This window comes from Vipera berus (assembly GCF_964194415.1).
Source record: "Vipera berus genome assembly, chromosome: 6".
NCBI lineage: Eukaryota > Metazoa > Chordata > Lepidosauria > Squamata > Viperidae > Vipera > Vipera berus.
In genome coordinates this window covers 58,480,039-58,506,242 of record NC_138208.1, presented here as the reverse complement: position 1 = coordinate 58,506,242, position 26,204 = coordinate 58,480,039, and the positions used below count along the sequence as shown (strand labels likewise).

The 26,204-nt window shown below is 39.0% G+C and overlaps 1 protein-coding gene across 1 annotated transcript; it reads right to left on the bottom strand.

Annotated features, from left to right (window-relative positions):
• Window positions 1-9,074: 9,074 nt before the first annotated feature.
• On the bottom strand, window positions 9,075-25,022 carry DDX47 (DEAD-box helicase 47). The gene is made up of 12 exons (XM_081330430.1): window positions 24,958-25,022; window positions 18,463-18,556; window positions 17,846-18,034; window positions 17,429-17,500; window positions 15,536-15,654; window positions 14,297-14,368; window positions 14,075-14,191; window positions 13,813-13,959; window positions 13,428-13,565; window positions 12,045-12,115; window positions 11,243-11,372; window positions 9,075-10,836 (listed from the first exon to the last, which is right to left on the bottom strand). The coding sequence occupies exons 1-12, from the start codon at window positions 25,018-25,020 to the stop codon at window positions 10,696-10,698; spliced, it is 1,353 nt and encodes a 450-aa protein (XP_081186556.1). The 5' UTR covers window positions 25,021-25,022; the 3' UTR covers window positions 9,075-10,695.
• Between the last annotated feature and the right edge of the window lie 1,182 nt (window positions 25,023-26,204).

Below are 26,204 nucleotides of genomic sequence, written 5' to 3'. Positions count from 1 at the left end.
TCGATTTATGCCACCACAATGTCAACAACCTACTACAGAAAATTTATCCAAGCTGCAGAATTAATCCAATCTAAGAAGATGCATAGAGACTTTTTAAACTTTCCAATTGCAGAGCATTTTCCAAAGAGCAAAATCAACATTGCAATTTGTTTCCCATCTTTCATCTGAATAAAAAACTAAATGTTTTTAACTGGGTTCAAATAATATGCAAAATAAAGATGATCTTATTTGTGGCTTAGCAAGCTGAAGGAACATGGCTCTTTGTTGTTTTTTAAACCATAGTTTGTGATTTTCTTTTATATGAATTCAGTCAGTTAGGGATTCTGCAATAAATTAGGCAGAAACAAATAATCATTTAGCTCAGCAGTGAGCAAACTATGGTCTGAGGGCCAGATCTGGCCTGATACCTGTTTTTGTATAGCCCAAGAATGGATGGGCAGGCAGTCCTAAAATCACCAAGTTCAGTCAGGACCTCTTGTGGCTGGGGTTTACTCATTTCGGAAAATGGTTAAAACTGGTTTTAGGAATAGCTGGAAGCAGCAGGGTAGAGAAAGGTTTGACTGCCATGCAGATTTATCTTAATAAGAGACACTTTCTCCTTTTATGAAATGGAGCCTGTAGAAAAAAAGCACCCACAGCAATCAGGGTCTTGTCAGATGTGAACATCTTAACAAGAATATTGATGTAGTTGTATAAAGTTGTATAAAGATGACATGAACATCAAATATGGAAGCTAACAAATCATGTGCTAAGATCACCATAGGCAGGATTATTTTAAGGTTTGTTTTATTAACAAATATTTGGAAACAATATAGCCCAGTGGGGGGGGGGGGGAAACATAAAAACAAACCAAGTTCAGGCTCCTTTAAATACATTTGGACATGCCGTGTGGATTACATAGCCTTGTGCTATACAAAGAACAGTTTGCAGGAGTGTCATAACAGTAACTTGCAGCAAAGGCCCTGCAGATTTTTGCAGCATCTTCCAGTCAAGAATGTCTGTGTATCAATCATACACAGATCAATCATCTCTTATATATGCACATAAACACATAGATATAGAGACAGAGATTAGAAATAGTCAGTCTCTCTCTCTCCGTCTCTCTCTCTCTCTCTCTCTCAGCTGTCACTAGTTAGAAGGAAATGCTTCAGACCATCTCCTCAAAAGAGCATATGACACCCTAGAACAGAAAATAGAAGCTACTTTTCTTGGTAATTTTCTAAGTTCTCTTCATAGTCCAGTTTCGTTGCTTTCTTACCTTTGAGGAACAGAGATGGGGACTTGTTTTAACCTCAAAACCAACTCTAAAATAATAACTGGTTGTCTGGATAAATAATAAGGACACCAACACAACAGCAAATTCTATTATGTAGCAGCTCACAAGCTAATAAATATGGCACAGGCTTGATTCGGTCTCTGTGGCCTTCTCAAGGCACCACCTCCTGGCAGGGCTTCAGGGATATTCTGCCAACACTCAAAACAGCATCGAGTGGAATGCAAGAACAGTTTCAGAGAAACCAAGGAATCTTTATCAGAGCTCACATAGCTCTGTAGATAAAAAATATCCTAAAAATCTTGGCAAAGTGAAGTATTTTCTTCCCACTAAAGTTCTGCTATTAGGTCAAATGGCTAATGGGCAGTTTGCAATGAAATGGAATCTTAAGAGGGCCGTATTTGGCATCTTCTGAAAGTGATCTTGAGAAAAACAGCCCTTTGTTCATACTTTTCTCCCTATCCCATTAATTTCTCTTTCCTAAGACAAGGGACTATCCACTCAGATAATCTTAGAAAGTAGGATCATAATGATTTTTCAGGACTTTGAGCCAAAATTAAGTATGCCTATTGTGCCTCCAAACAGAATATTTTTGTTAATTGCCTTCTATTCACATACCAAATCATAAATCAGATAAGTTGGTCCGGTTATTTTTAAAATTTATCAAGCTCTGTTGAAATCATCAAAGCAAAACCATCTGGTTTGTTCAAGTGGATTGCCTGCTACTACAATCAAATTGACAGGCTGGAGTTAGGAACAAAGGCAGAAAAGAGCTGAAAATTAATTTGATTCCTTTTTTAAAAAAAATCATATCAGCAGGCCATGTACATTTGGCATTTAGCAAAAACAATAAATGAACATGTTTTAAAAGCCAGGCATAATTGACATACAGAAGAATTGAGGGAGGTGGTGTGGGCTGTGTCTTGCAAGGTGACTTGGGAAACGTTTGAGCCCATAGCACCTGAAAAAGTGGACAGGGCTCTTTCAGCTGCTAGTTTGGCCACAAGAGCCTCTTGTTGCGGGTGAAGAAGGAGAGTGAAAAACTTGGGTTGAAACTTAACATTAAGAAAACCAAGATCATGGCATCCGGCCCTCTCAATTCCTGGCAAATAGACGGGGAAGAAATGGAGGTAGTGACAGATTTTATTTTCCTGGGCTCCAAGATCACTGCAGATGGGGACTGCAGCCAAGAAATTAAAAGACGCTTGCTCCTCAGGAGGAAGGCCATGGCAAATCTAGACAGCACACTAAAAAGCAGAGACATCACCCTGTCAACAAAACTGCGTATAGTCAAGGCTATGGTCTTCCCAGTTGCAATGTATGGCAGTGAAAGTTGGACCATAAAAAAGGCTGAGCTCCAAAGAATTGAGGTCTTTGAACTGTGGTGCTGGAGGAGCCTTGGTGGAGCAGTGGGCTAATGCCTCCTTAAGTAACACCAGCTGCCTGCAATTAGTGCAGGTTCGCATCCCACCAGGCTCAAGGTTGACTCAGCCTTCCATCCTTCCGAGGTAGGTAAAATGAGGACCCAGATTGTTGGGGGCAATTAAGCTGACTTTGTAATAATGCCGCTTGGGGGGGGGTGAAAGCTCTAATAAGCAGGCATATACATAGAATGAAGGCTACTGCTAAGCTTGTAAACCGCCCTGAGTCTTCGGAGAAGGGCGGGATATAAATGGAATTAAAATAAATAAAATAAATAAATAAAGACTCCTGTGAGTCCCTTGGACTGCAAGGCGATCAAACCGGTCAGTCCTAGAAGAGATCAACCCAGACTGCCTTTTAGAAGGCCAGATCCTGAAGCTAAAACTCAAATACTTTGGCCACCTAATGAGAAGGAAGGACTCACTGGAGAAGAGCCTAATGCTGGGAAAGGTTGAGGGCAAGAGAAGAAAGGGACGACAGAGAATGAGGTGGCTGGATGGAGTCACTGAAGCAGTAGGTGTGAGCTTAAATGGACTCCAGAAGATGGTAGAGGACAGGAAGGTCTGGAGGAACGTTGTCCATAGGGTCGCGATGGGTCGGACACAACTTCGCAGCTAACAACAATGTTAAACTTGTGCCGCTCCTGGTTTATTACGACTTTATTATTATTATGTGTGGGAGGGGATGTATGATTTCATCTGGATGTTAGTTAACTCTTCTTTGAAAGAGGGAGTGATTCTGTTGACTCTTACAGACTGCCATTATTGTTGGTCTGCAGAGCTGGAAAGGTTAGGGACTGCTGATCTAGACCTCTGTCAGTTTGGGTTCAGGCCAGGGTTTGGGACTGAAACAGCCTTGAGTGCAGTCATGGATGACTTCTGGCAGGAACAGGATGAAGATGGTACATCCATCCTGGCTATTCTTGACCTCTATCATTAATCATGTTATTCTTCAAGACTGGGTCTGGAAGTACATAACGGCAGCAACTTTATGTGGTTTTACTCCTTGATTTTGGGGGGGGGGAGAGAGAGAGAGATACAGCCTGCAATGCCTACTTTGTGGGGTGCTTCAGAGCTTGGTCCTCTCTCCTTTTCTATTTAACATGTACATGAGGCTACTGGGTGAAGTGATCTGTTGCCTTGAGCTGAGATATTACCAATATCTCTGTGGTGGCGCAGTGATTAGAATACAGTATTGTAGGCTAATTTTGCTGACTACCAGCAGTTTGGCAGTTCAATTCTCACTGGCTCAAGGTTGACTCAGCCTTCCATCCTTACGAGGTCGGTAAAATGAGAATCCAGATTGTGGGGGCAATATGCTGACTCTGTAAACTTATATACCACTGTGAAGTGGTATATAAGTCTAAATGCTATTGCAATATGTGGGTGATACTTAGCTTTATATCTCTACTTCAGGTCCCTTGAGTGATGCCGTAAATGTCCTGTCCCAGTGTCTGGAGGTGGTTTAAGTCTGGATGGGGAAAAATGGGCTGCAACTCAGCCCAAGCAAGACTGATTTCTGTGGGTATTTGGATCCTCCAAAGACAAGGTTCTACCTTTTCTAGTTTTGGAAGAGGTGGCACTATCTCAGACAGACCTGATGTGCAATCTGGGGGTCCTCTTAGACTGCTGTTCAAAATGCAGGTGGCTGTTGTGGCTAAGAGGGCCTTTGCACATGAGGCCCTGCTCATCATCATCCAGACCCTTGTAACCTCTGACTTAGATTACTGCAACACACTATACATGGGTCTGGCTTTGAAGAGTATTTGGAAACTTCAGCTGATGCAGAATGTGGCTGTGCAGGTAGTAAATACACATCATATGTAACACGCTACTACATGAGCTGCATTGGGTACTGCTATGCTCACTGTACAATTCAAGATGCTGGTTATCATTTTTAAAGCTCTACATGGCTTGGGTTATCTGAGGGACCATCTTTTTCCAAGTCTCTACCTGTCCAAATTGTCTACCTGTCCACATACCCAAATTGGGTATGTGTAGTTTAACGAAGAGAAGGGTGAGGGGTGACATGATAGCAGTGTTCCAATATCTCAGGGGCTGCCACAAAGAAGAGGGAGTCAAGCTATTCTCCAAAGCACCTGAAAGCAGGACAAGAAGCAATGGACGGAAACTAGTCAAGGAGAGAAGCAACCTAGAACTAAGGAGAAACTTCCTGACAGAACAATTAACCAGCAGAACAACCTGCCTCCAGAAGTGGTGAATGCTCCAACACTGGAAGTTTTTAAGAAGAGACTGGACAGCCATTTGCCTGAAATGGTATAGGGTTTCCTGCCTGAGCAGGGGGTTGGACTAGATGACCTCCAAGGTCTCTTCCAACATTATTATTATTATAATATTATATTATTATTATTATTATTATTATTATTATTATTATTATTATTATTATTATTATTATTATTATTATTATTATTATTATTATTATTATTATTATTCAGCAGATTATTATCAGCAGATTGGGCATGCTGCAAATCCCATCAGCCAAAGCATGTTAACTGGTGGGAACTAGAAGATGGGCCTTCTCTGCTGTAGTCCCTTGCGGAATATTCTCTCTTGGAAATTAGAATAGTCTCCTTTCATAAAGCTTCAAAAACTTTGCTATGTATTTGGGCCTGGGGCTCTGAACATGTTAAGGGTCCTATGACTTGTCTTTACTATTAGTTGGTAATTATCTTAGCTGCTCTGTGATTTGTCTTTAGGATATTTTTATTGTTTCTAATCGTTTTTATAGTTTTAGAATTGTAAGCCACCCATAGTCTCTTAGCTGAGGTTGGCAGCTATCGAAGCTGAATAAATAAATAAATCTGAAAAAGAAAGGGGGTTGGTTGCGAGCACAGTTGTTCAGCTAAATAGATGGAATGCTGGCAATGTTTTCATGATACTGTAATAAACAAAAGTAGCAATATTCTGAATCACTCTTACTGCTTAAAAATAATTAAAGTAGCTGCTTTTGCCAACTTGCTTAAAATATTGGTGCTTGACATTTTTGCTCTTCTCTAAAAGCTCTTCGTTCTTTTTGTCATTCACCAATGGCAAGAGAAATGGCCTTTGCATCTTCTTCTATGACAGAAGGACATCTGAGTTGCTAGGGCCACTGAAGGTCATAAGATATCTTGTGTGTAGCCTGCAGAGACTTCCAAAACTCCCAAGTATAATTGTTTAATGGCAGGACAATAATCACAATCAATACATTGAATTTTGAATCCCATCAAATCAATTTTAAGTTTTGTCCTGCCTCTCCTCATATATTTTTTTAAGTGCAATCCTGGCACATCGCTCACATGCCAAACACAGCTTTCAGTCCAGATAAACATTCACACCCCTCATTTATTACATGATTGAGCCATGGAACTGAAAGATGTATCATCCAAATCTGAGTCAATTCAGGCATGAATTAAATCCTACACTGAGGAGAAAAAGGTCAAACCAAATAAGTTTTATTTATTCATTTATTTCTATATCTAACTTTTTAACTGCTCATCTCCCTCAGAATTAATAAACTATTCCAGATTCAAGTTTCAGATGGTTTTTTAGAGAAACTTGGTTTGAAAGCAAATCTGGTGATTGGTGGGAGATCAACAACATTCTCTCTCTCTCTCTCTCCTCCCTTTATTAGTTTTACAAATAACTCAAGGTGGCAAACTTAGCTAACACACTTTCCTTCTCTTATTTCCCCCACAACAATCCTATGAGATGGGTTGGCTCAAGGTCATGGTTTTCATGGCTAAGACAGGACTTGACCTCACAGTCTTCCATTTTCTAACCTTGTACCTTAACCACTAGACCAAACTGGGATATGTATCTTCCATGTTACATTATAATTGTACAGGCATATATTTATTTAACACATTTTTGTCCCATTCTTCCCACATCAGAAGGAAGAATACAAATATCAGAAGGAAAAAAGAAATAACCCTGAGAATCACATGTTAAAACTCCAGAAAAGAGGAATTGGAGGAACTTTTTAAAAAAGAGACAGGGTTTTAATCATATAGCTATGCCATCATCTTGACTTTGTTTGACATACACAAATCCCACAGATACACCTGTTTAAAACAGATAAAGAAGGGGGATGGAGAGGAAGGATGACCAAAGCAAAATGACTTTTGAAAAAGTAGCGTACAGAAATGTTGCTAGAAGAAAAATCCCTTAAGAGTGAGCAGAGCCAATTATTTAGAAAGATTGTGGGCTTCATTGAGAGGACCTCCTCTTATCCAGGCTAGGCTGTTTGGACTCATTGGCCACAACACCTTTCCGCTACTATTATTCTGTATTTTGATGTAAAGGGAAATGTAATGTACTGTCTTGTGAAGGACCTGATTGCCCAGTTTTGCCCCTGAAGAGCAAGTAAGTCAAAGGATGTTTTTGATGTCAAAAAAAAAATTGTTTAGAGGTAACTCCCTAACTCACAAGAAGTTGTCCCGTTCTGATATATTTCATTAAATTGTTCCTTCAAGCTTACAAAGCATACCTACCAGGTCATTCAGGAAGCTGTTGCAGTGATACTCCAAGGAAATTAAAAACCACAGTAAATACGGGAAAAATGCTCAATCCTATCACACTCAATGAGATTTTAGCACAGAATTATTTATCTGCTTTCCGGAAGGGACTTCTTTCAGGTAATTGTTGCTAGGATGTCAATCATAAATTGGGTAATTCAGTTCCACTTTGATATTCAGTGATTGCTAACTTGTCATTACTTTCATCTTCTCTTTCTCCTTCTCGATGAAGAACATAAAGCACTCTGCAACTTTTCTTTTGCATGTTCTAATCATATGTTAAAATGCCTTCAACACATTCAGTGTTGTTCAAAAGTGCTTCAACTGAAAAAAAAAGTTTAAAGTTAAATTTCAATACGCTCTCTAAAACTTTCCAAGTCATTTAGAAAACAGCTGGTAGTTTTTTCGTTTTTTCCTTCACCAAAGGCCATAGTTCCTGAGCAGGAATAAAAGTATTCCTCAGAATACAGTATATTTGTATCAATTTATAAATATGCCATCTATAATGTGAGGGGCACAATGGCTCAGCGATTAAGATGCTAGGCTTGCCGGCTGGAAAGTTGACATCCCAGGTTCAAGACCTGAGCACCGCGTGAGGGTGAGCTTCTGTTACTTGCCCCGGCTCCTACCCACCTAGCAGTTCAAAAGCACGCAAATGCAAATAGATAAATAGGTATGACTTCTGTGAGAAAATAGCAGCATTCTGTGTGTCTTGGCGTATAGTCATGCTGGCCACGTGACCGTGGAAATGTCTTTGGACAACAATGACTCCCTCAGCTAAGAAGCGGGCACAAACACCCCCTCCCATAGAGTCATACATGATTGGACAGGGGAAACCTTTACTTTTATCTATTGTGTAGTGACATGTAGCTATTTCAGTATCAACTCCTAAATTATTTTCTCTATAGAATCCTTTTTTCCTTCACCATGTTTGCTGGAATTCTCACAACAAAAACCTCCCATATGCAGATACCTTTTTGTACCCATATTAATTAGTCTGTCTAGAAGTCTTTCAAGACCCTTTAAACTTGTTGGCTGTCCTATGACTCGTTCATAGAGAAGCAATTTCTTAAGACAGAAACTGGAAGGAGAAAAGAAATATTTTTAGCCAAAAAAATGCACATACTTTTAGCAGGTGGGGTTACTATTAAGAATGTGGGTGTAACATGTGGTTTAATATGTAGTTAGTTGCATGTCAAAATAGCCTAGGACGACACATTTAAATATAAGACAAGAGGAAGGGAGGAAGGGGAGAAATAAATTCATTCAGCTGGTCAAAGTACACCAGTTGTACAAAAAGAAATAGTTTTCTTCCTTATGTATTGTTCTTGTCAAAATGCAGTTAAAACCATAATATTTTCAAAGCTCAAGAGACTCTTAAAATGCTCAGTCCTTTGGGTAGTTTTGCTATGGGAAACTTCATAGAAGCTCTATGGCAGTGTCTTGTCCATGGAATGCTTTTTAGCCCAGGTTAAAGTATTTTATTTGCCCAAGCATTTTTAAGGTAGTTTGCATAATTTATTATGCAAATTTATTTGCCCAAGCATTTTTAAGGTAGTTTGCATAATTTATTATGCAATTTATTAATTTTGAAGTATTGTTCCAGTCTATAGCATTTAATAAACATATATCTCAGCAAATATTTGCAAAAGAAAGAGAAAATATATACATATTTTGACTACGGTCTGGTCATAATATGCTAGAAATCCTGCTAAACATATCAGACTAAGACAATGTCCTCTTGCTGGTGTGTTGGGAGTTAAGATGGTCTATAACTTCTGCCTTAAAGGACATACAGGGAAACTAAATGTATTTATTTTTCTTTCGATAAGAATCAATATACAATAAAATGTATACTCAGACTTTTAAAATATATAGAAGCCATTTTGGTGCATTGAGTTGGTTTATTTATTGTTTTTATTTTTTATTACTGTGAACTGCCTAGGATTATTTTGTATAAGCTAGGTGGCCATATCAATTTCTAAACAATTAAATTTTCTTGAAAGATGGGTAAACATCTAATGTTTCTGATTATGGGAAGCATAAGCTACAGGTAGATCCCTGGCTGATTTTCAACAGATGGGCAAAGAATTCTTATTTGAGGAATGTAAATAGCTGCCCCAAATTATATGCTGAAATAAAAACTGCTTGAGATTCTAAGATCCAATTTTTCTACAGAAAAAAGGACTTTTAAGTGGTGGCATTCAAAACATATTCTTGCCCTCAAGAATTTTTATTTCAATTTCCCAAAGCTGGCCATCCTCCATCAATGCAGGTACGGCACCAATTCTCCACATAATAATTGAAATAAAATTTATTGCTTAGCAGCATATAAAATAAGAAACCACTTCTATTGCAAGTGGACAAATTTTGCTTTGTTATGATCATTTTTTCCTATGGCATATGTACTTATAAATACTTGCTATATATAGGCGTCTCTCCTTCTTGTAAGCTTTGAGATAGCAACAAAAATGTAAAAATTTAAGTTTCAAAATCTTAGTATAAAATGTCGTGGATCAAACATTATCTATCTGATATGCTTGGGTGACGTTTCTTTTTTAATAGTCACCTACAAGAAATGAGTCACAGTGGAAACTGTAAGACAGAAAATGACGGCAAACTTGCAACGGTGCTCTCTCATTCTAATCCCTGGGCATGGCTTTGGATTTTTGCTTTATGAGCAATCAATTTTAGCAGACAATTCACTCTGGCATAGACCTTATGTAAAAGAAGAGCGCCTCTTAGTGTTGGCTGTCAAGCAGAATTGCCTCAGGAATGATCTGCAGGGAAAAAAATGATCAGTTTGTAGAACTTCTTTACTACAAAGTTACTGGTGAGGTTACTAAACTGCAGAGTCCACAGATGCATTCACAACAGACTGAAACAAATAAATATGGCTGAATGTCAGATTAACTGAGAAAGGAAACTGAGAAGTTGCAGCCGTAGCACAATTATGTGAATAAGCAAACACAAATTTTAGCAGTTTTTTTTAATTCTCCTCTCCATCAAGTCCTTCCCTTTAATATTCAAGAATCTTATTAGTCTGCTATTTGCTGACACATCTTGAATATTAGAATACATTACTTTCTTCTCCCCCACTGCACCCCATGTTTTTGCAAATTATCTTATTAAATAAATGTGGGCTGCAAAAATAATTGACTGTAACTTGGGTGGCAGCAGACTGAAAAGCTTCTGTCATATTCCCAACTCCACTGTCCATAAAGAATATATGGAATCTGTTCTCTTCTGTTTTCTTCAGAAGAATACCAACTGCTGCTAGAGACTAATAAGACTCCTCCAATGTTAAAAGATTTCCCAGGTTTGCAAGGACAGTCATTCCTAGTTATATCCATGAATATGCACTGCTAAATTTGCTGAGATATTCTTCATTAGCCCTTGAAAGTCATTCTGATAATGATGTTGGACTGATGATTCCAGGCTTCCAAACTGCATAAAAATATGGAGAAATAAAGTCTGATGCTATTTATTTCTGAACTTTCCATTTCTTTTTTTTTCCCCCAGCAACTTTGTTCCTGACTCCTAACGCTCCTTCTGCATCATCATCATCATCCTCATTTGTCTCATCTCGAGAGCGTTTCTTCTTTTCCCCTTGTTGTCGCAATTCCTGCAAAGGAAACAGGAGAATGTTATCACAAGACCTTGAAGGAAACCCATCTCTGAGACAATGAAGAAGCTAAACATATTATTTAATAGAAGTTAATTAGGAAAGGGTTTGATAGTGGTAGCAAAAGCAAAAGACTCCTTCAAGTTGCCCCTGAGTTAATGGGATGTTTTTAATTTTGGGGGGGAAAAAGAAAATAAAAACAACTAGAACAGTGAGGGCATGCAATACAGCTCTTCATGCAAGAAAAAAAAGAATCTCTCAGCTCTTGAAGTCTTGTTTGGAATTTGACTACCCAAGCAATGGACACCTGAAGCTGTATAAATCCAAATATTATTCTCACAATCATGGGTGCAACGGCTACATTTCTACATAAAGCAAACCCAGACTGAGCATTAAAGCAGCCTACCATGCGAGCAAATCTCTGGGCTTCAGCCACACGCTCGGTCAACATCATGACCTCTTCTTCTTGGGTGGGAAAGGCTGGCAGCTTTTTGCCAATCAAGTGCTCAATGCGCTGGAAGAGTTCCACGTCATACCTGGAAGAGGAGAAAGGATTTCCCTAAACAATCTCCCCCTAATTAATTCCCTGTCAGTTGGTTGAGGGTTAAAAGCAACAAATTCACCAATATTTTTATGCTGTGATTCATTTTACTAATTTTTCCTTTCAATCTTTTAACGAAACAGAACTTTCTCCACTATATAGCGAAAATACAACACATCCCCGAAGAAGCCCTCCGAGCCAAAACCATTCTAGACATCAGTGTTATATAAGAACAGAGCAAATAATACCATACACCATAGTCTGTCTGGAGGATTCTGCTGCAAATACTGGGCAAGCTATGTGCTCATCCAGGTTTACTCCTCAGTAAAAGCACGCAGGAGCTTCACTCATCAATTTATGGGCAGTCTACACAGATTAAGGCAAGGAGTAATGCAGAAGCTTAATAATGTTAGGAAAAGCTATGCTTGCGTTATATATGCTGGGAGGGAGGGAAAAAGGAGGAAGGAAGAGGGAATTAGCCCAATTCAAGTGCTCAAATCTTCCAACTATGCAGGGAGAGGGATGCTTCTTTCCCCGTTTACTGCAAATTGTGGGTCCCTTGAAATAACTCTGTATTTCCCAAGGGCCCTGTAGCTGGAAATCACTGCATTGGAATATATAAATTCTGATAGTGGTACAGCTGGAGTAGCACAAAACAGTATCTTACTGTGTCACGAAGGTGATTGATTTACCAGATCGTCCAGCTCGAGCTGTTCTCCCTACTCGATGAATGTAATCCTGAAAGGAATCCAGAATAAATAACAGAACAAGATGGTGGTCATAGGACAGCCACTAAAATAGTTAGGCATATGATTAAGCCTACCTGGTTGGGTTGGAAATATATAAGCCATGATGTATGATATCACTTTAAATGTGATGATTGGCCAAGGGTGTGTTTGCCTCCCAATGGCCATAAGAGGGAGGTAGGGACGTAGTTTTTCTCTCTCTGCTCTCTCTGTTTTTTCACTGTTAGTTACTCTGTTACTGCTATTGTTGGTTTGCTACTGTGTTAAACCTGAACAATTGTGTTTTGACCTTTGGACCGGTAAGAAGACTTTGTATTTGGAATACTCCTTGGACTGTTACTATTGTTTATCTGTTCTTTACACGTGTATGACCTGGACTGTTTATTTTTGACTGTGCTTTGTATTATACCACAAAGTAAAGTATTTTGTTTTTCACACCTCAGTGTATCTGTGTGGTTACTGTGTGAACTTTGCTGCTCTCAGTACCTTTTTTGTCTGTGCAACTTCTTGTTAGCTCAAGGAGATCTCTGCACAATTCCTGACATAAATGTCCCCAAAATAAAACGTTTTCATCATAAATGTCAAATTTTAAAACAGTTTTTCAGATAAAGGAACCCAGCTCAGCTTCCTAAAAGTTGGTAATGAGGAAACCACGCAAATTCCCTAAAAAGCAATACAGTATGTACAATTCATAGTGCAAAATGTAAAAGCATATGTGGCCCTGCTGTCATTTGAGATTCCAACAGGAAAGATTCATTCATTTTATCTGTAATTCTCACTCTTTCATTCAACCTCTTGCTGACATACCTTTAGCCTTCTGAGCTTTAATATCACTCAGTGCTTCACAACTTTATATGTAATCATGGAAGAATATGGCCAAAGGTTGCCCATTTCTTCTGGTTTATTTTATAGATCTTTTGTAATTTGCCCCAATTCACAAACTATGAGCAGTGTATAAAGAATAAAAACATGAAAAACAACAATATTAAATCCACCTCCAAGACAAATGTTGCTAAACAATCAATTAGGATTAAAGGCACAGTAGAAGAGATTTATTCCAAAGAACCTACAAAATGTTAATAGAAAAAGAGCTATAGGAATAGTTACAGCGCAATATTACCATAAGATGGGGGTCACAGCAGAAAAGGCTTGCTGTATGGTCCAGGTCTCCTAAACTTCACATAGCAAGCCTTCACAAAAAGTTCTTAATAGAAAGGCAAATTCAGTTTCAAAATCTATGATGATGTCTTTGAAATTCTAGGCAGCAGTCAGTCATATCTCAGCTAACAGCTTTTTCAACTCACCTTGGAATGGGTAGGAATGTCAAAGTTTATCACTACATCAACATGAGGGATGTCAAGGCCTCTACTTGCAACATCAGTTGCCAACAAGATGGACCGTGCTTTAGCCTTGAACTTGTTCAGTGATCCTAATCGTTTATTCTAGAGGGACAAAAGAGCACATTAGTATGCACTTATATTTTTTCACCTCATTTAGTACAGCAAAGTGGAAGGTATGAAAGCATTATTTATTAATCACAATGTTCAAAAGTGTCACACACAATCACATTGGGCAAAAAATTATTGAAAGGAGTACAAGTTTGAGAATGCATACATACTTATTTTGCTATTATCACACATTTGTTACTTCATAATCTAGAAATTTTCTTATAAGCACATTAGCCTCTACCTGGCTCATCTGTCCATGGAGGGGAATAGCAGTAAAGCCCAAATTTCGAAGCAAGAGTGCCGTTCTCTGAGTATTGTTGCATGTACTGCAGAATATCATGAATGAGTTGCCAGCAAGTTCATTCAGAATGTACACAAGGTAACTATCCTAAGAGCATCAGAAAAAGAACTTAAATCAGGAAATATGAAAAGCAAAGGGGTGCAAATTTAAAAAGATGCCAAGTACTAAAGAAAATCCAAAACAAAAAGGAAAAATAAATTACCTTGAACTTGGAAGGAATAAAAATATAGTATTGCTGAAGTTTTTCAACTGTCTGGTATTTTGATGACACTGCACATTTCACAGGGTCTTTAAGGGCTGCACGCTGGAGTTTTTGCACCTGAGAATTAAGATTAAATTTCCAGACAATAATTCCACTGTACCTCTACCTCTCAATTCCGTCTCCCTCTCCTAAACAAATGCAAAGTGTCAAACTGTCTCACACCTTTTTAGTCATCGTAGCAGAAAAGAGAAATGTCTTCCTGTCTCTGGGAATTACTTTCAGGATTTTATCTACCTGTAAAGAGAAAGAACAAATGAAATGCAAAAGAAAAGAACACTGATCAATGTGCATGCATGCATGCAAACCTATACCAGGTATGGCTGATGGAAGCCATAGAGCAAGAACTTTCAGTTTAAGCCAAGACATTGCACTACTCTTCAGCAAGGAATGATGAGTTTAGCAACTAAAAGATTCCTTTGGGAACAGTTCAGATTTAAGCAGATTCACTTTAGCAAGGATGCGCTGGGAAGGGTCATATTCATATTAAAGGAACTTAATAAACTTAATAAATCTACTTCCCAAGCAGCTACTTCTAAATGACCAAGAGAATACATGGTATACCAGGGGTGTCAAACTCAATTTCATTGAGGGCCGCATCAGCATTACGGTTGCCCTCAAGGGGCGGGGTGGGTATGGCCAGGGTGGGTGTGGCCTATTGGGTGGACGTGGCTAGAGTGCGTATGGCCTATTTGGTGGGCATGGCCAGCTCTACATCGTTTGCATCAAGGGTGCCTATGGGGGCCTGGGCAGGAGTGGAACAGATCTGAGGGTCTCTGGCAGAAGGAGGGTCTCTGGGCCAGGGCCAAGGCAGTGGGGGCCGTTCCCTCACTGTTTCCAGGATGGCTTCGCGGGCCACAAGAAACCACTTCGCGGGCCGCATCCGGGCCCCGGGCCTTGTGTTTGACATGTCTGTGGTATAATGTATATTCAATATCAGGAAGAAAAGTCTGACAGGTCCCATGAATGTATGGGTTTTTTTATTGAAAAGTTTTACAAAGTTTAGGAAACATATAAATTGAACCCCCCTCCCCATCACCCCTCCCCCCTTCCCTCCCCCCCCCCGACTTCCCAAAGCAGAACACAGGGTATTATGTATAACAATCTTATACAAACATATGCTAAATATCTGTTAAAACATTAACAAACCTTCCACTCTTTAACTCCCTTATAACAAAACTATAACTATAATAACACATCTTTTTAATTTCTAGAGATTATTCATAAGCTATTTGAAACTTTTTAGTTCCATATTTATTTTGAATATAATCAATCCATCTTCTCCATTCCAAAATATATTTTTCTTGCGAAATGTATGGGTTATTTTGAAACCATATTTCTGAAAAATACCAGCTTAACAATACAATGAATTATTCTAAAGTGGCAGGGATGGGCACATCTCACCTCTGTTTCAAAATCCATGTTGAGTATCCGGTCAGCTTCATCCATAACTAGGTATTTCAGAGCTCTAAGATTGAAACCCTTTGTATTTTCAAGATGATCAATAAGACGACCAGGTGTAGCTACCAGGAGAAAGAGTGTTATAAGGGTTCTTTATTCATTTATTTATTTATATCTCACCTTTTATTTTTTACAAATAACTCAAGGTGGCAAACATATAGAACACACCTTCCTTCTCCTATTTCCCCACAACAACTTTGTAAGGTTGGGTTGGGCTCTGGGAGCGGGACTGGTGCAAGTTTTTTGTTGTTGTTGTAAAGTTAGCTTATATTTTCAAAGTTATTTTGGATTTCTTTGTGGTTTAAACTCATTGTTGTTTGAATTAGTTGCAGTATACTATATATCTCCTCATGTGCAGTATTTATATTTTCTTGATACGTTCTTTCTACATGTCTCTTATCCATGATGGCCAAGAATTTGAGTTTTTCTCTTCCTTTCTTTTCTCTGCAGATAGCTTTAGAGTCCCAATTAAATAGATATTTGTAATCCAAATAGTTCAAAAAAGATTTTTTCCCCTGAAATTTATAATTCTCTCTTTGTCGACAGCCCAGATTATTATCTTTTTTGTCATAGCTGTTATTTGTTGTTAAAACTTTGAAGGTCACAAACACAGAGTAGCTTTTGCCAGGTTTTGCCAAGTCTTATATTAAAGTCATAGCTGTCACAATCTTCATCCACCACTAGGTGTCAGCAACTATTTGTTTTTCAAATTCCAAAATGAACAATTATTTTTAAAATGAGTCTTAACCATTGAAATAATTTTAGATTTATCCAGATTTAAGTTTTAAATTTCAGGTTTTATATTTATTTCACTTCCATATATTTTGATCCATAAAAATATTAATTTGCCGCTTCTGTTAGTATAAGGGTGGGGTGGAAATCCCCCTCCTTCCCTTTCGGAGGTATTTTACTTCTTGGGGATCTTTTCCAGGAAATTAAATGTAGAATAGAAAAGAGAAGATCGAATTCCTCACCCAGTTTCAAGCACACTGTTCACAGTTGTGCTGGTTAGTGCTTTTGGACTTCAGTTGTTAGTAGCTTGGCTGGTCGATGTCATACAGCCAGCCTTTCTCCTGTCGGGTTAGAAGGCTTTCCCCAAGTCGAACAGAATGGCTGCTATCATTCCACAATCTCTGGAGCACCCTTCTTTCTTTGTTGCCTCTCCGGGGTGACTTAGAGCCATTTAGGGTCCCCAGGCAGGGTGAAATTAGCCATGGGGATGCGGAGAATCTGCAAGCCTGAGACCAGTTGCTACTGCGCAAAACCAGAAGTCCTGCTGTGGCTCTTTTGGTTAATAGCTAAAATAGGACCATTACTTCCCTCTGCCAAAAAGTTTGCAAAGCATATTCTGAGGAATGTAATCAAGCTAGAGTCCTAAACAGACCTGAAGTTACATGGGCTTGTTGAATCTCAGCAACCCAGGGACTTGCTCTAAATAATTTTAAATGAATTCCTCTGTAGGAAAGAGTAAATGCAAGACGGCTAATCTATTCATTCTAAAGCTACATTTGAAGAAGAAATGCTATCCAAACAAGTTACTATTGTCCACAGGAAATTTGTCAAAGCGGAATATAATGAATTTAAAAAATTAAAACTTAAGAGATTCAAAACAAACACGGCACCCCCAAAAAGACATTATAAATCATTGCATCGGATATATTTTCCCAACTGTTATTGTTTTAAAATACAAGACCAGTAGTTAGTTAGTTGGAGTCAGGGATCATTAAACTGGCAAGGCAAGAGATGGAGAGTGCATCAGATAGTCAATTATATCACCTAACCCTTGTTTAGTATCTCACCATTTTCATGAGATCAAATTGTAGGCTAGATCCTTACCAATAATTACATGGGGCTTCTTGGCTAGCGCCAGAGATTGCGACATCATGTCAATTCCTCCAACAATGACAGCTTAGGAAAGAAAAGAAAAATTAAATAATGGCCACCTCAGCAGGTCAATCACAATATTATTCAACCTCTACTGCAGCAGTTTGGGGTGTGAATAAGTAATGTATTTGCTATATTGTCAGCTGAGAAACCAAACAACTTGCACTGAACATTAGAGAGACATAATGATGCAAGATTTATGTAAACAGGAAAAATAGTTGCAAATTATATGTATGTGATAAAGAACATTGAGAACTAGATGAATCTGTGTATCTTGGTAGAATGTTTAGTAAAGATGCTTTTGCACCTATTCTCTTAAATTTCACAATGTTTTATATTCATATGAAGTCTTGTAGCCATACTACTTACTACTCTGGACACCAATGGAAGATCCAAGAGCCTCAAATTGTTCGGAAATCTGAAAGGCTAACTCCCGGGTGGGTGTAAGTACCAGAGCAAAGAAGCGCTGGGGAGTTTCTAATAATGCCTGAAGGATGGGCAAAGCAAAAGCCCCTGTTTTTCCAGATCCTGTCTCTGCTAAGCCAATGATGTCCCGACCTATGAGGAAAAAAAAAATTGTCACATTCAATGTCAATGGAAAAAAGTAACATAGTAATACAGATGGACAGAACCAAAAGTAATTATGAAAAGCATTTTCAGAAAATTCAGAAAGTTTTAGTTGAGTAAATGTACAAACAGAGCACCAGAGTAAGACGGGGCTTTTTTTCACTTACTGAAGCATCTTTTCTCAAACACCAAACAATCTTTAAAAACTATATTTATCCTTACATTAATGTAGGGTTAGACTAAACAATGGAGGTGTGTGGAAAGATCCCATAAATAAAAAGTTGCCTTGCTCTTTAGCCTAGTTCACAGAGTTGTAAATGCAGACCCGTTAATTACACTGTTCTGAATAACACATTAAATCCATCAGTACGGCATACTCACTCCTTTCCCTTAAATTCAGGTCCCAGAATCATACCCACCTTGGAGTGCAACTGGAATAGCTTCTATTTGGATCTTTGTTGGTGTCTTCCATCCTAACTGGCTGCATGCTTCACACAGTACATCTGTCACTCCCTGTTATTTCAAAGAAAAAAGGGGGAAGGAGAGCAAAAGCTATAATCAGCAAGAAGCCACAGATCTGAATATAGATTGTAGCATTTTTTTAAGTTCCAGAAAACTGAAAATTTTAAAGCAAGGGCAGTTATAATTTTTCATTAATGTATATTTATAGTGCTTCTGATACAAAAGCATCTGAAACTCAATTTATAGAATACAAAATATAATATAAAATAAAGCAAAACATATAGTGATAAAGGAAAGGAAAAGACTTATCTAACCTTTACACAGAGAAGGCTTGAGTAAAGATATAGATCACGGATATCGAACTCGCTGAGTCACGTGACGCATCACGACGTATTGCAACTTTTTTTGGCACTGCCGAAGCTGGGATGGGTGCGGCATCCATATGATGCCTGTGGGCCAGCAGTTTGACACCCCTGATATAGATCTTCAACAGATTTCTAATGTAAGTAATGGCAGGTGTCTCATGAATTTCAGGAGAGAAAACATTCCAGAGTAGATAGAGCCCTCATCACAGAGAAAGCTCATCAACTGGCAAGCATAATGGCATCTTGCAGTTCTAGGCAGATGCAGGAGGACCTCCTCCAACAAAGCAAGAAATTGATCAAGTCTGAAATTACAAAGGCAATCCATCCAATATTTGTTCAGAGCCGTATAGATCCTAAGCAAAACCTTGGTTTTAGAAGCTTACTGGAAGTTAATATAATTATTTTGTTAAAGAATTATATTTAATAAGAAAATATTATTTAAATATTACATAATTATCTATTATATCCCCCTTGAGAAAAATATGTAATTGGTATACCAACCAAAGCTGCCATAACCACTTAATCCTCCAAAGTCAGCAATGCTCTAACAATACCCTCAACTATATGTCTAGTCTTTCTGATGAAGTGCAATCTGATAGAAAATAACTTCCCATGTCTGGCAACCACTCACCACAAGCTCTCCTCCCATCTTGAGGGAGCTTAGTAGCACTATTGAAGAAACGTCAAAGACAGAGAGGAACAAATGGGATTCTTGGACGGGAAGAAGCAACAATTCCAAAAAGTTTTAGCACTATGTAATGTAAAATGAGAAAATATTAATGAAATGGGATCTTAAACCCCTCAAATTCAAAAAGAACATTGTATCATAGTTCGTACCTTTTAGTGTCTATAAATGAATGCTTAAGGTATATGAAATAACAAAAATAAAGTTTTAGTACAGAAAGGCAAGTATAATCTGGGGTGTGGCCTTCCATGACTGGAAATAGCAACCGAATTTGTTCAAAATATACAGTAGAAACAGAGTTGCGCCATTTGTAAAAAAAATAAAATAAAATAAAAATCTATTCCTGCCAAACTCCAAATGAATTGCTTCCCTGCCTTCAGTCTATTTACAGAACTGATAAAGATGAGTGACAATTCTTAAAGAAGGAAACACTAAAAACACAACTGCAAACAGTTGTGAGGAAGAAAAAATGGAGAACAGCAGAAACCAATGTCATTACACAAACAAAAAACGTATCTAGAAAATTAGAAAAGGATCAAGTCCATGTCACAAAAGAAGAATACAGACAAGTAACTTGGAATTATATAGCTCATGCCAGGAAAAAAAAATCTCAGAGGGAGCTGTGTTTAGCTAAGAATAACAGAAAGGGCTTATATAGATACTTTCCAAATAAAAGGAAAAGGAAAGAATCAGTATAATAGCTGCTCAATGAAAACATAAAAATACTAACAAATAACAAAGTAAAGTCGGAGCTTTTCAAAAACTTTTTTTTTTGGTTGTCTCGAAAGTATCGTGTTTCACCAGGAAATTATGACAGGACAGCACTGAAGGTTGAGACAAAAACACGATAAAGAAATATTTGACTAAATTTAAAGGTAAAAAATTCATTACTGGTTGACTGGAAAATGCTAGTTGACTCTCGACCTCCCTATATTCAAAAATGGGTATAAACTAGAACCAATGTAACATTATTTTCTAAGAATCTAAAGCAGATCATAAAAGGGCCAATTTCTAATCATCTTTAAGACAATGAAGTAATTTATTAGCATTGATTTGGAAAGAAGAAATCTTATGAGCCTGTCTTTATATCAACCTTAATAAATTGTAGGAATATTGCAGACATAATGAATCTTGACTACAGCAAAGCATTTGACAAAGTATGCCATGACATGCTGATTAACAAGCTTAGAAAGCTAGTTAAGTATTAGATGGCACGTCAATTAAAACAGTACATATCTGTCTTTGAAAATTATACACAGAAACTTCCCACTAATGATTCCTCATCAAGTTGGACACAAGGTTGTCAAGACTACCCATAAGGTTCATTCCCCAAATCTCTGCCTGTCCATATTTGTATTAATGACTTGGATGAAGAAGAGACAATGATCCAGTCACACAAAACTGAATGGGATAGTTAATACCCTGGAAGACAGAAATAGAAGTCATACAATTTTAATAAATTACAGAAATTGGCAGAGAGTAAGAGAACGAAATTTTACAAAAGAAACACAATGTTCTCTTAGGAAACAAAGATCACAGGCACAAGTATAAGATGAGAAACATCTACCTTGGTGATAGTTGTGATACATGACTCTTGGTGATGATACTTGGTCTTGGAACATTAGTTTGCAAACTGAACATCAACCAGAAGAATTATGTGATTACAAAAAAGGCAGATACAACAAAGTCATAACTTCTAATTTGTGGGGAACAACCATTCCACAAAGTATTCTGCTTTGGTCAGATCCCACCTTGAGTAGTAATATTGTAAATCCAATTCTGGGCATCAATTTTATAAAGTATTCATAAAAACAGAATAGGTTTAGAGAAAGTCAAATAGGACAATCAGGAGATTAAAACTCGGGATTATAAGGAAGAATTGAAAGAGCTAAACATGCTTAGTCTTGAGGACAGAACACAGGGGAATTATGGTAGCAATTTTTAAATATTTGAAAAAGGATGTGATATAAAGACTCTTGTATGCCATGATGGACCATATGAAACAATGGACTCAGGTTAGAGTCCATCTGAATCTCAGAAAAAACCACCAAGAACATTTTGACATTGGGGCCAATTACTTGGAGAGGCCGTAGCTTATCTCTACTGTATCTATTAAAACAGAATTTAAAAACCATCTTAGATGCTTTGATTTGGATTCCCGCAGTACTCAGGAGATGAACTCAGTGGCTAAATGGTTCTAAAGAGTTTTAAAACTCATAATTATGGCAGTAGTAGAAAATAGATTTAAGATCATAATAGAAAAGAAGTACGGTAGATTTTAATAGCACCAGAATACTGGTGACAGCCCATATCTAGAGGTTTGAAAGTACTGGTAAAGCACTCTCTGCCACTCTACAGTATAGCTGTCAGGGTCTAGGGCAGACATGTCAAACTCGTGACATCACGTGACATCGCGAGACGTATCAGGACTATTTTGCCATTGCTAGCAATGGGGTGGGCATGGCTTACAGATGACACGTCTGCCCCACGGACCAGCAGTTTGACACTCCTGGTCTAGGGGTACAGCTACCTACTTATTTGTCTAAGGCTATTCCTACAACTAACAATGGAACTACTATAACAGTCGCCAATCCTTAACTCAAGAAGAGATTCCAGTAAGATACCATGATTAATTGTATCAAAAGCGGTCGAAAGATCAAGCAAATCAAAACTCATGTTTCTTCTTTCTCTGCCTGGAGGTCTACTATGACTGAATTTATCTCCAAACCAGGCCATAAACCAGATTAAAAAGAGATGTGACCAAGTCTCTCAAGACATCTGCAATTGCTTAACCATTGTTATCTTAATTATCTTGCCCTCATAAAGTTATTTCTGGAGCAAATGATAACAAACTCTTGATCACCCTAAAGAGTTCACATCTGGGCAGATACATGTATGCATGCATACAGTAAAGCTTATCAACCCATCATTTAAATCAGGGCTTTTCAACCTTTTCACCCATTGTACTACTTTTAGGACATGGCAACGTCCAAGTACCACCAGTCGCCTAGCAAGGTGTCAAAAACTTGATGACCAAAAAAAAAAAAAGGAAAAAAGTGATGAAGTACAGGTAGTCCTCGACTTACAACAGTTCGCTTAGTGACTGTTCAAAGTTACAATGGCACTGAAAAAAGTGCCCCCCAAGCCACAGCAGAGCAAGACACCTGCCTGCCTGCCTGCCTGCCCGGCAGCGCTCTTCCTCCTGTCTGAGGTTTTCATTGTTGTGAGCATTTCTGTTGAGGATTGGCAGTTGGGGTGGGATGGGGGGGGTTGGTTTTTATCCCCCCCCCCCCCGTCTGCTGGGTGGTTCCAGCAGGTTTTGGTCACTTCACATGAACCTGGGACACTGTGACCATCATAAATATGGATCAGTTGCCAAGCATCTGAATGTAAATCACAAGACCCTGGATATGCTGCAACATTCCAGCTGATTGGTGTTTCTTCTCGGCTTAGAAGTGCAAGGATCAGCGCTGAGCTCCAGCTGGAGCCTGGTGCTGATCCTGGCGCTTCCACTGAGCCCTGACAGCCCCGAAGCGCTGATCCTGGCGCTTCCGCTGAGCCGACAGCCCTGCAGCTCCACCCATCTCTCATTCAGGCTTGTGCGGTGCTGCCACCGGTTCAGCTCATTCCCCTCCCACACCACCACTTTTCTAGAATGGTCGTGTACCACCTGCCAGGTGCCAATGTACCACAGGTGGTACCCATCCCACTGGTTGAAAAGCCCTGATTTAAATGAATCATATCGCTGCATAGTAATGTCTTATAGCTTACTTTACAACTAGAGCGCTTAAGATAAAAAGGAAGACACCTGAATTCTGGAGCATCAGAGGACAACTGAGGATCAGATGCCACATGGATGGCTAGTTTTGTTTTGTTTCTCTATTCCATAAGTCAATATGGGCATCTATACAATCACCAAATCTAGCTTTTGTAAAATCTTAGAGAATATAAGTCTCCAAGATCATCTTTGCAGATCCCTCCCGTGGAGGGACCAAACTTTAACCTACCAGCAGAGTAACACTAACTCCTTTGTAATATTCAAACCACCCACTTTTAACTTGAGACAAAAATTAAATAAGGCTATGCCCCACCCTATGATTTATCTTTTTATTTGTTGTATGTGGCCCAGACTTGGAAGATAAGAGTGGTATGTGTCTAGGAGTCTGTGTATATAAAAGCAAAAATCCCTTCTCGCCCCTAAGGGTGGTATGTGTCTTCCTCAATCTCAGGTCCTGTACCAGAGGCCTGGGAATTTAAGAGTTCTGTGCAGAATCTTAGCTGTTCCTAACACTGCACTCTTTTCTACAGAAAGCTCTGATGTTGTTCCTGGAATCAGTTATAGCCACTCTCCTAGCTTAGGAGTCACAGTCTTGACTGCTCCTACCACCATCAGCATCACTTTGGCCTTTACTTTCCATGTCCTCTCTAGTTCCATCTTCAGGCCCTGGTACTTCTCCAGCTTCTCATATTCCTTCTTCCTGATGTTGCTGTCACATGGTACCACTATATCTATCACCACAGCTGACCTCTGGTCCTTGTCTACTACCACGGTGTCTTGTTGATTGGCTAGTACCTGCCTGTCCATCAGAATCTGCAAGTCTCACAGGATTTAGCCTCTTTTTCTCCACGACCTTCTTGTGTCAACTCACATCTGAACTTGGGAGGTTCTAGCCCAGGGGTAGGCAACCTTGGCTCTTTTATAACTGGTGGACTTCAAACTCCCAGAATTCTGAACCAGCATGGCTGGCTCAGGAATTCTAGAAGTTGAAGTCCACCAGTCATAAAAGAGCCAAGGTTGCCTACCCCTGTTCTAGCCCACACATTGTGCAAATGATCCTGTACACAATGGCAGCTACCTTGGTTATGCTGTTCAGTATATGCTACCCCTGCTTGCATCTCATACCCAGTTACTATGCACTGGAGTATCTCTGAGGCTTCTCTGCATAGTCTGCACCTTGGATCCCGCTTAGTGTTATAGATCCCTGCTTTTATGGATCTTGTGCTGTGCTGTGCTGTGAGGTAGGTGTGTGTGTGTGTGTGTGTTGCCATAATAAAGTTTGTTTCTTTGCAGGCTAAAAGGAAAAAATAGGAAAAAAACAGCAAAAAAGACCGCTAGAAAACTAGTCATTCAAGCTGAATAGGTAGTCAAAATGAAGGAGGAGCAAATAGAAGAAACATCAGACACTAGAATAGAATAGAAGGGACCTTGGAGGTCTTCTAGTCCAGCCCCCTGCTCAAGCAGGAGAACCTATATTATTTCAGAGAAGTGATTGTCTACAGTAGTCTCTTCTTGAAAACCTCCAGTGATGGAGCACCCACGATTTCTGTAGGCAAGCTCTTTCCACTGGGAAAGAGACAAAGAGACAATAAATAATAAAGATAACAAGAGAAAACCCACTCACCAGTCGTTTGAAAGTTTCCTCAATCTCTCCCGCATCGTCCCCGTGCTCCGTGATCGCCGCCATATTCTGCGTTACCTTTAACCTCAGAGATATCGCGAAGCATCTTGGGACTGGGAGTCCAAATGCTTCCATTTGCCCCTCCTACTGTGTAAGAGAGAGAGGGAGAGGACGCATGGCCTCAAAGTCTCCAGGTCCGGAAAGACGGACGTGTTCGCTTTACAGTTAAAAACGATCAACCGTTTCAACGTAACCAGTGAAAGGCTCATTGGATTAGTGTTAATGCGGCTCCACCCAACGCGCCTCCAGCGCAGAAGTAAAACTTTCGATGGACGAGAGACTTAACAACCTTCTTCCCAAAGATGGGCGGGTGTCCTACTTTACGGCAAGCCTAAAATTCCTACGTTTAGCAAAACTTGAATTTCCCCAGGGGTTTACATCGGGTTCCCACTAGATTATGTCTTATCACCTATGGAGATGCAAAAATCTGGAAAACGGCAGCAAGCAGAAAAGAGAAACAAAACTCCACTACTGTTTTCTGCCGCTGTTGTTCGTCTGGGTTTTTGGAACTCAGAAATGGGTCCCTAGATTAGTTTCTTTAAATAGAAACCGGAGTTCTCGATATAGAAAGAGGTGCCTAATTCTTATAATCTCTTTTCCCGTTGTCCAAAGCTCCTGTGGGAGACTCTTGAGTGTTATAGAGCATTATTGATCCTAGACCACCGCCAAGAGATCGCGTGGAAGGCGTGGAGTGTAGAGCTAAGTACAATGGAAAGAAAAAAACGCTTCCTAAAGTTAAATCCAGAGAAACAAACTTTTAAATCAAACCCTATATTAGGTGTGGTCAACTAAAGTGAAACGAAACTACTAACTAATTTGACTGGAAAAGGCTGATGACGTTAAAAAATTACATACATGTATAGGAAGCTATTGCAGTGTTTAAATTGTCTTGAATTTTGCAGAACAGATATAGAAAATTATGAAATGGTATTGCAGAAAATTTTATTTTCCCAAAATGAATAACTCTGAGATTTCAGAAAGTTTTTCTAAGCCCAAATATGCTAGCGCAGCTGCATGCACAAATGGGGCTGCTAGTGCTGCGCCAGTGTCCGTGGCCTCATGCTCGTGCACCAATTTTGAAGCTGCTCGCCTTCCTTCCGGTCCACGAGCCTGGAAAGGTTGGAGACTTCTGCTCTTAACTCTCTGAAAAAAAAAATCTGAGATTTTAGCCTCTTATTTTTGTTCTTTAT